The 9,741-nt window shown below is 52.4% G+C and overlaps 1 protein-coding gene across 1 annotated transcript in view; it reads right to left on the minus strand.

The window, feature by feature from the left end:
- Positions 1 to 4,734: 4,734 nt before the first annotated feature.
- LOC130584360 (serine/threonine-protein phosphatase 2A 55 kDa regulatory subunit B beta isoform-like) overlaps positions 4,735 to 9,741 on the minus strand; it is a gene marked incomplete at its 3' end in the record, with an annotated part of 31,546 nt that continues 26,539 nt past the window's right edge. The window contains exons 2-4 of the mRNA XM_057384303.1: positions 8,959 to 9,056; positions 6,942 to 7,107; positions 4,735 to 4,847 (exon numbers count right to left, since the gene is read on the minus strand). Coding sequence (XP_057240286.1) covers positions 4,735 to 4,847; positions 6,942 to 7,107; positions 8,959 to 9,056 — 377 coding nt within the window. The remainder of the gene's footprint in view (positions 4,848 to 6,941; positions 7,108 to 8,958; positions 9,057 to 9,741) is intronic.

The raw sequence follows: 9,741 nt of genomic DNA on the forward strand, positions 1-9,741 counted from the left end.
TGAAATTCCAGGAGCATTTCTAACACAAATACATTTCTTGCCAGGTCAGCACATTTTTTCTTTTAACTTTTTTGCATTTGCCTCAGTGAAGTGATGGAGGTAAGAGATGAGAAGGGACAGAGTGAGGGACACACAGCAGGGACAGAGGGAAGGAGCAGGAACAGAGCTGGGTGTGTTTGCCTTCAGAGGAATCAGCACAGCCCGGCCAGGGCTGGGGGATGCAGTGGAGACCACGGTGTGAGGAGTGGGGTCAGCAATAACTTTGGACACAGCGCTCTGAAGGGAACTGAATACACCAGGAATGTGTCAGTCCGTGCTCCTGCCTGCCACTGACTTGTTCCCTGCAGCTACCTCATTACTCCTGTTATCTGTCTGCTGCCTGAAGACATTTCCCGTGGCTGCAGAGGTGGGGACAGGAGTGACAGCCAGCTCGAGTGACACAGAGCACTGGTGCTGCCAGCTCAGAGCCTGAGCCTAATGTGACGAGCCTGCCTGCTAATTCCACCTGACACAGGCAATGATGCATCGTTTGTGCTGACGGGTTCTGCTCAGCCTGCTGGGACCTGGGACAGCAGCTCGTGTCTGCTCTGGGACCACAGGGACTGCCTGTCAGTGTGACATCAGAACACAATGGCTGAGCAAAGAGAAAGGGTCCATGGCTACAGTGGGCATGGAAACAACGCAGCCAGGGCTGGGGCAGGGATCCTGCTCAGCAAAATGATCCTGTGCAGCCCAGCACAGTTTGCAGTCACACCCTGGGCTGCCTCCAGCAGTTCCTGTCCTAGTCCAGGCAATCCAACACCATGGTGCCTGCAGTTCCTGGTGCCCCAGCACAATTCCTGCTCATTCCTACAGGGCACTCACACACAACCACAGAGCTGCCACAAACTCTTAACCAAGAACATTCTCCACACATTAGGTCAGGGCTAAGTCCCGTGAAGACCTTTTTATGTCTGGGACTTGGCCCATCACCAGGTAAAACCCCACAAGAGGGACAGACCTGGCTATCCATAACTGGTTTGCTAAAGCAGGGATATTTATCTGCTACAGTGGCAAGAATCTGCACTGAAATATGGAAAACAGCATGGCCACATGCTGCGAGCTCCTGCTTAAGGGTATCAGAAATAAGGATTTAACCCCGAAAGCACTGGAACTTTGAGACAGGAGCAGTCAGGATTTTGCTGGGAGCAGATGGTGAGCCTGTTCCCAACACAACAGGGGGTCCTGGCTCTGGACAGCCCAAGGGAGCAGCTGCCCAGCCATGCCTCAGCCACAGTGGAGTCACCAACAAACGGGGTAACGTGACAGCAAATGGAACAGAGCCTTGTTTCTTTGAAGCAGGGACAGGTCAGGTTAGGGTCTGTCCAACCCACTCAGCTCCATCAGCAGTGCACAGCAATCCTSAACAGCAGAGATCTCCCTGTGCATYCCCCTCCAGCTCCAGAGCCCWCCTCAGGGCAGGCTCTGTGTCACACCCACCCATTATTCAATGATAATTCAGTGTAACAAAGTGCATCAAGTACACAGAAAGACTGTCAAATAAAATAAAACACTAATAAATTGAATTAGTTCCTGCTTTCAGGAAGGGGCCAATGCCGGTCACTTTTCATTTAAAATAAGGTAAATCTTAATTTTGATTCCTGCCTTCAGCAGGTACCCCCTGCAGAAGATGTTCCCCTCACTCCGAGCAGGCCTGACACTCGATTCCTCTCCCTGTGTGTGCTGAAGGCTTTCCCTGTCCTGCATTCAGGAGACTCCAACCCCTCTCTCGAGCTGTGAAACTCCTTTTCTCCGTGGTCAGGGTGGAGGGAGCTGGCACGTCCTGTCCCTTCCTACCACTGCTACTGCACATCCTGTGCCAGCTCCAGCCCTGAGTGCAACACCCCAGCACAGGGGACAGGGTGGCAGTGATTGCCCTCAGCCCATCAGGGTTCCCCTCCCATCATCTGCCACGCTGTCACTGCATTCTCTGTGTGCCCACGCTCTGTGTCATTCACAGTGCCATGATGGATGGGGCTGTGCCATCAGAGATTCTGTTTCTTGGGAATGCTTCATCTCCTTCCCAGGAGTGCCACAGGGCAGCAGCCTCAGCAAAACACAGGTCAACATAGGGGGAAAGGATCAAAGGTTCAGCTCTGGGATGGCACAGTCACAAACCTCCCAAAGCCCGCAGGTGCCAGGTTTGAGCTGGGGATGTGCAGCTGCCCTCCAGCCCTGCAGGGGATGGGACCCAACCCATCCCATAACCGCCTGCACGCAGGGTGAGAGCAATGCTGCAATCCTCACAGGACAGAGCAGAGGCCAAAAAACCCCAAAGGCTGTGAATGTGACAGGACTGACTGCACTGGGAGCACCCACACATTTCCAGGCAGTGGTGAGGAAGGTTTTGCTGCCAGTTATCCCCATGGAAACCCTCTGGGCACAATGTACTGCACTGGACTTACACTGGGACCCTACCCTGAACCAGAGCAGGAGCCATCAAAATCTCAGTGAATAATCCATTAACTGTCTCCCCAATCCCCACTTTGGCAGGGCTGCAGCTCTGTGGTTACCTCACAGGTTAGTGGGACTGGCAGCTCCCCCTGTGAGCCCCTGATGGACACGGCTGTACCCACCCTGACCTGCCAGGCTGTCCCTGGCACATGGGGACACCTTTCCTTGCTCCTGCACTAGAGCAGGGCACACATCCCTCTCTGGTGCCAGCTGAACCGTGGCAGTTCTGCTCCACAGCAGCACAGCCAGTGCTCCGTGTGCTCCACAGCCTTGCCAGCATTTGGTCAAGTGGGATTAGTTAAACTGAAGCTCGGATTGACCCCAGCCTTGAGTCTCCGAGAAGGAAACTGTAATCCAGTCCCTGGCAAATCAGGGAGCAGAGCAAGAGCTCAGGGATAAACCGGGTGAATTTTCCACCTGCCCCAGCAGCTGAGCTGCTCCAGGCACACTCCCAGCACTCATTTCCCATCCACATAAGGTGCATTCTGGGACTGCCCAATGCCACCACAAGATTAGTATTTTGTGTTAATTATCTCCTACATATATCCCAGGCACAGGGGCAAGGAGTGGCACTCAGGAGTGTGCTGGGGCTGTTACACGAGAGGGCAGAGGGCTGCAGATGTTGGACTGGGGGCCATTCAAATCAGCAGAGATCTTCTAAAGTCAGTAAACACCTCACCACACACACTGGAGTTAAATATTCCTTCTGCACTATGTGGGTTAGAAATTCCTCAGAGGATGATGTTCATCAAGTGCATTTAAAACATTAAGCAAAATGGGTGAGAAATTATTGCAGCAAGGCGCATTTAAAAGCCCTTTTCACTTGTCTGTAGTTGCAAATGAAACCATGGATGGATGTGGCTTTACTCCAAAGCACACCCGTCACAGGACAATTACAAGGCAGATTTACACCAAAGCAGGCACAGCTATGTAAATATCTGTCTAAGTAAAATCATCAAAACATTAGAGCAAATGGGGCTGGTGGGAGACTCCTCAATCTCCGGTCCTCAGGGACCACAGCAGGTATCAATAAGCTAACCCGAGCCCTTGGAGCGTGTTTAACCTCCCAGCACCATGGAAAGCAGGAGCTGTGCWCTTTGCTGGGCACTTCCAGGAGCAGAACAGCAGTGCTGACCCAGAGGGACAGACACCAACAGCAGCTCCTCTGTCACAGCCCTGAGCTGCAGCAGAGATGGGCTGAGATAAAATAAAGGCCCAAGATGGCAAGGCAGTGAGTGGACTCCAAGTGCCCAGTTCTTTGATATTTCAGTAAGACTTTCTGCACAGAAGAAAGAAATCCCAGGGCCTTCCCAGAGATTCAAGCACGACAGGGATAACACCCCTGGCACTGCTGCCTTTGCAAAGCTCCCTCCCAGCCTGTGAGGGCTCCAGCTCCAAAAGCCAAATGCTGAGCTAACCTTTCCAATGGGCTGTCAGGTAACAGCATGTCAGGACGGAAATGCTGCCTGAAATGTAACAGATACACATCTACATGAAATAAATGGTCTCTTGCTCTGTAAAGAAAAATGCTGCCAGTCACCAGGAGCAACCCTGTACAGAGACAGGAATTAATTGCCTGCCCAGGGTTCTCAATGGCTTCATGCCCAATGGAACTGGGAGCCACAAAGTGAGGCACAGACAATCATAATAACAATTTCATATGTATAAATATAAAACCCCTAAGTACTCAAAATACAAATTTTGACAGGGTGTTAATGAATTACAAGCTAGTCTGATCTCATTAATGTCATGACCAGGAGGAAAACTCATTCAGAGGAAGTACTTCTGCTCCTAGAGCAGCAGCTCTGTGTGGGAATGCTCCAAGTTGGGCATTTGTGCCCTGCCTGCTCACCGGGATGGGCACAGCCCTGGGCAGCACTGGGGTACCAAATGTGAGACACAGCATGGCACTGGGGTACCAAATGTGAGACACAGTGTGGCACTGGGGTACCAAATGTGAGACACAGCGTGGCACTGGGGTACCAAATGTGAGACACAGCGTGGCACTGGCAGCACCTCTGCCCACGTCAGCAGAGCCCAGGCACCCATGGCAGCCCCCTCACCACTCCCATGCCCCTGCACAGTCACAGCACTGGCTCTGACACAAGGATGCCCTCTGACATGAGCTGACTGTGGCAGGATGACACTGCAGGTCCCATGGCACACAGGTGACACCAGCAGCAATTCTCACCCACGCCCCTCCAAGCAATGGCTCCTCAGCAGCGTGGTCCCCACACTCACCCGCAGCACGGTGATCATGGAGGGGTCCCGCAGGCGGCCATCCTCRTCCTTCAGGTTGTATCCCTCTGGTCTCTTGTCCCGCTCGCTGACCTTCCATAGCTTCACCGTCTTATCTGCAGGAGGAGAGACAAGAGCACCTTGGTGGCTGCTCCCTGAGGATGGATGCACCAAGGCCTGGAGGGATCTGTGTGACCCTGGTGCCACATGCTGGCACTGGTGACAGATCTGTGACCCTGGTGCCATGTGCTGGCACTGGTGACAGATCTGTGTGACCCTGGTGCCACGTGCTGGCACTGGTGACAGATCTGTGTGACCCTGGTGCTGTGTGCTGGCACTGGTGACAGATCTGTGTGACCCTGGTGCTGTGTGCTGGCACTGGTGACAGATCTGTGTGACCCTGGTGCCATGTGCTGGCACTGGTGACAGATCTGTGTGACCCCGATGCCATGTGCTGGCACTGGTGACAGATCTGTGTGACCCCGATGCCATGTGCTGGCACTGGTGACGGATGTGTGACCCTGGTGCCATGTGCTGGCACTGGTGACAGATCTGTGTGACCCTGGTGCCATGTGCTGGCACTGGTGACAGATCTGTGTGACCCTGGTGCCATGTTCTGGCACTGGTGACAGATCTGTGTGACCCCGATGCCATGTGCTGGCAGTGGTGACAGATCTGTGTGACCCTGGTGCTGTGTGCTGGCACTGGTGACAGATGTGTGACCCTGGTGCCACGTGCTGGCACTGGTGACAGATCTGTGTGACCCCGATGCCATGTGCTGGCACTGGTGACAGATCTGTGTGACCCTGGTGCCATGTGCTGGCACTGGTGACAGATGTGTGACCCTGGTGCCATGTGCTGGCAGTGGTGACAGATGTGTGACCCTGGTGCCACGTGCTGGCACTGGTGACAGATCTGTGTGACCCTGGTGCCACGTGCTGGCAGTGGTGACAGATCTGTGTGACCCTGGTGCCATGTGCTGGCAGTGGTGACAGATGTGTGACCCCGATGCCATGTGCTGGCAGTGGTGACGGATGTACCTGACCCCACAGCCAGCTGCTGGCGCACAGCCCTGCAGAGGAGCAAACACAGGCAGGGCACACTGGCCCTGGACGTGCCCCAAAGGACACGACAGCACATCTCCAGCTCACCAGACTCATCCTGCCATTCCCATCAGAGCTGTGCAGAGCCCAGCACTGCCCAGGACTGCAGGCACTGCCACCCCACTGCAGCTCCCTGTCCCTGCCAGCATCCACCCCTGTGCCACAGGGCCTCAGCAGAAGGAACACGTGGGGTTATTCTGAATAATGGTGTTTTCTTTGCTCCCTCCTGGCAGGAACTTCACCCATAGTTTATTACCACTCCACCAGGTTTCATACAAAAACCCATCATCCATCTTCATTTTCTCCCTTACACAGCAACTTCAAAGCAGTGCCACTAATTTTGTTTTTATTAACTCGCTGTTTCAGGGAGTTCGATATAAAATGTTAGTGCAACAGCAAGAACAAAAAGAAACAGCATAACACAGGAATATGTCCAAACGAATTGTTTTGATAACCTGTCTGCATATGGAACACCATCCAAATGGAAGGGCAATATTCCTGTTAATCAAAAAACTATTTAAAAACTCAATTAACAGAACATCATGGTATATAATTAATCTTCATTGCATTTCAGTGATTCTCCCCCAAATGAGTTTAATACATCTTTGAATTTTATTACAATGATCAATGGAGTAAATTCTATAGCACAAAGTAAGTTGGTTATGGAAGATAATTAGACCCCTCCTTTTCCCCTGCAGCAATTGTCACATCCATCTTAAGGTCCCATTCATCCCAAATAATACTCCCAGATCCTCATGATATTTATCAGAACGTAATGTGCAACTGCTGAGCCAAACAAAACTGCAAATTGAAACAAAACACCTGCAGCTTGTCTTTAAAAAAAAATAATTCCCAGGATCTTGAGAATAAAAAAATAAAAGTTGTCAGCAGGGAAGAAGGCTCCCTGTCTCCCCTGAAGGGAAGGGCTGCCATGAAATACCCTCTGTGCACAGGGATCAAGCTCTGCAAGGCCCGTTCCCCCAAGACAGCTGTGCTACCCTCAGGGAAGGTCTGTAACAAACATTTCCCCAAAACCCAGCAGCACAGAGCAGAGCAGAGCAGAGCATGGCTGGTGCTGGGAGCCCAGAGCGTCCCACGGCCACGTACCATTGGTGGAGAGAAGGAAATAGGCTGCGTTCTGCTGGGGCAGCCAKCGGATCTTATTGATCTTCTCCTCGATCTCCAGACTCTTCAGGTAATCGAACTCTGGCTCGTGGCTCTGGAAGGTGCTGTAGACATTGTACTCTCCCCTGCGGTGGGGYTGGTTCTTGCTCTGCAGAGGACACGGACAGATGAAGGTGCTGCAGCGGGCTCGGGGCTCCCAGGGGTGGAGGGCTGAGTGCCCGGGCACTGCCTCTCCTGACAGCACATCCCCGTGTGCTCAGGGAATGGAGAAAAAATAGAGAGGGAATGGAGAAAAAATAGAGAGGGAATGGAGAAAAAATAGAGAGGGAATGGAGAAAAAATAGACAGGGAATGGAGAAAAAATAGAGAGGGAATGGAGAAAAAACAGAGAGGGAATGGAGAAAAAATAGAGAGGGAATGGAGAAAAAACAGAGAGGGAATGGAGAAAAAACAGAGAGGGAATGGAGAAAAAATAGAGAGGGAACGGACTGGAAACAGGGGAAACGAGAAGGAATGGAGCAGAAACAGCAGAAATGGCTCTAGGAATGGAGCAGGAACAGAATGGGAACACAGCAGGAATGGAGAAGAAATGGAGATGGAAAGGAGTGGAAACAGAGAGGGAATGGAGAAGGAAAGGAATGGTAACAGAGAGGGAATGGAGAAGGAACATGGCAGGAACAGATCCCACCCCGCTGTCAGTCCCCGTGCATGGCTGTCACCAAGTGCCATCTCCTGCCAGGCTGAACCCAGCCACAAGAGCTGCTGGCAGCAGCCACAGGTACGAGAGGGGCAGCATTTGCCCTGTGGATAGGGAGCAAGAATAACAGAGGCAGGAACAGGAGACTGTCCTGAGACTCCAACTCAGCACCTGCATATCTGCAAACACCACTGTCACCAAGCTCCAAAACAACTAAACCATCGCGGGGATGAACCTCCCACACACAAAAGGATCTCTTGGGTGGGTGAAGCCCCACACGTTCCCTAAGCTGGAGCTGAGTGGACTCATTCAGAGTGATGCTGGAGGCTTGCAGTTCAAGAAAAGCAGCAGAATAATTAAATGAGGGGAAAGGAGAAATGAAAYCGTGCTGGAACGGCTGATGAAGTGTCTACACATGTAACCATTAACCACTAAGCTCTCTTCAGTGCACATAGAAATAATTTTGAAGCCTGACCTTTGAGAAAAATTTAAAACCATCATCAGCCTGTGCCATGTCTCATGCCCAGGTCTGATGCATCCCTTCAGCACAGCTGAGGACAGGGCCAGGCCAGAGCAGAGAACAGGGACAGCTCTGGGAATCGTGGGAATGGTGGGAATGGTGGCAATGGTGGCGATGGTGGGAATGGTGGGAATGGTGGGAACGGTGGGAACGGTGGGAATGGTGGGAATGGCGGCGATGGTGGGAATGGTGGGAATGATGGCGATGGTGGGGATGGTGGGGATGGTAGCAATGGTGGCGATGGTGGGAATGGTGGGGATGGTGGGAATGGTGGGAATGGTGGCGATGGTGGCGATGGTGGCACTGTCCCAGTTGGCAGCAGATGGCACAGCTCCAGCCAGGTGAGCCAGCACAGGGCCACAGTCAGGGCTGAGGGTCAAACACACCCTGCTCTGACAGGCACAGCCTCCAGCTTCCAACAAAGCATTTGCYAACAATTCCTGGGCAAAGTTTTGGAAGGGAAACGTAATTGTTACATCCATCTACACTTTCCTGAATTTTGGTGGTATGAGGGGTTCTTGGGGTGATGTCAGCTCTGAYACTGGCACTCAGATGTGCTGCTTGGTCCCTGTTACACCTGGAGCAGGAGAATGAGGAAATGCAAAGTTTGGAAGGKGTTTGGCAAGAGGAAATCTGGCCCTTCTGATGTTAATAGTTGCTTTTCAGCTCCAAACAAACACCAGSAGAGCCCTGAGCTGAGGAGTGACACAGGCGGATTAGGAAACAGCAGGATGCTTCACTTAAAAGGATMAAATGGGTATTTTGTATTCACTGGCACTTACCTCCTGCTCACGTTGAAATATTACAACCCGGCCCCCTTTGTCCCCTGTCGCCAGYAACTCTCCAGTGTGGTTGAACTCAACTGTGGAGATGATGTCAGCTGGGAAAGAAAAGACAAAGACAATTTAAATAACTGCAGCATGGCATCCAGAAAGCGCCATTCCCTGTACAGCCACAGCCTCAGCAGTGCTCTGTGGCATCCCATAAATCACTGTTTGCCTCTAACCCTAAATGGAGCCRGTATTTYGGGATGATGCTGTTGTGTGCCCAGMCCTGCCYTGTGCTCCCGGTGCCCTGCATGGTCTGAGCCCCAGCACTGACCTCAGATGACCCCATGCTGTGGCTTTTTCAAACCAAGACACCCCATCCACAGCACCGCTCTCCTCTGCCCATTGCTGACTCTCCCATCACCACCGAGGTCAGTTCAAGTGAGGGAGCAGTGGTGCTCCCTCCAGCAGCTGAAAAGCACTGCCCTGACAGCACTCCCTGCCCCACAAAGAGGGTCCCATGTCCAGGGYTGTGCTCAGTGCCAGGGGACAGCAGGGACCTGTAACTGCAAACGCTTTAATCTGCACTGTTTACCCKTGAGGCAGCGCAGGCGGAGCTGCTAATGATTGGATTTATTTGGCCTATTTTTAGAAGAATGTCAGAGGTTAATTCCACAGCAATTACTGCCCAACTGGTGCTCMCCCACTGCCTGGGGAGGCACACTGCAGCAGCATTGGGGACTGGAGCAATGACTGCACTGGGGCAGCGTGGATCCTGTGATGAACGGCACTGGGCCA

The sequence above is a fragment of the Malurus melanocephalus genome, unplaced genomic scaffold (assembly GCF_030028575.1).
Source record: "Malurus melanocephalus ecotype Western Australia unplaced genomic scaffold, MMel_1.1 scaffold_696, whole genome shotgun sequence".
Classification (NCBI taxonomy): domain Eukaryota; kingdom Metazoa; phylum Chordata; class Aves; order Passeriformes; family Maluridae; genus Malurus; species Malurus melanocephalus.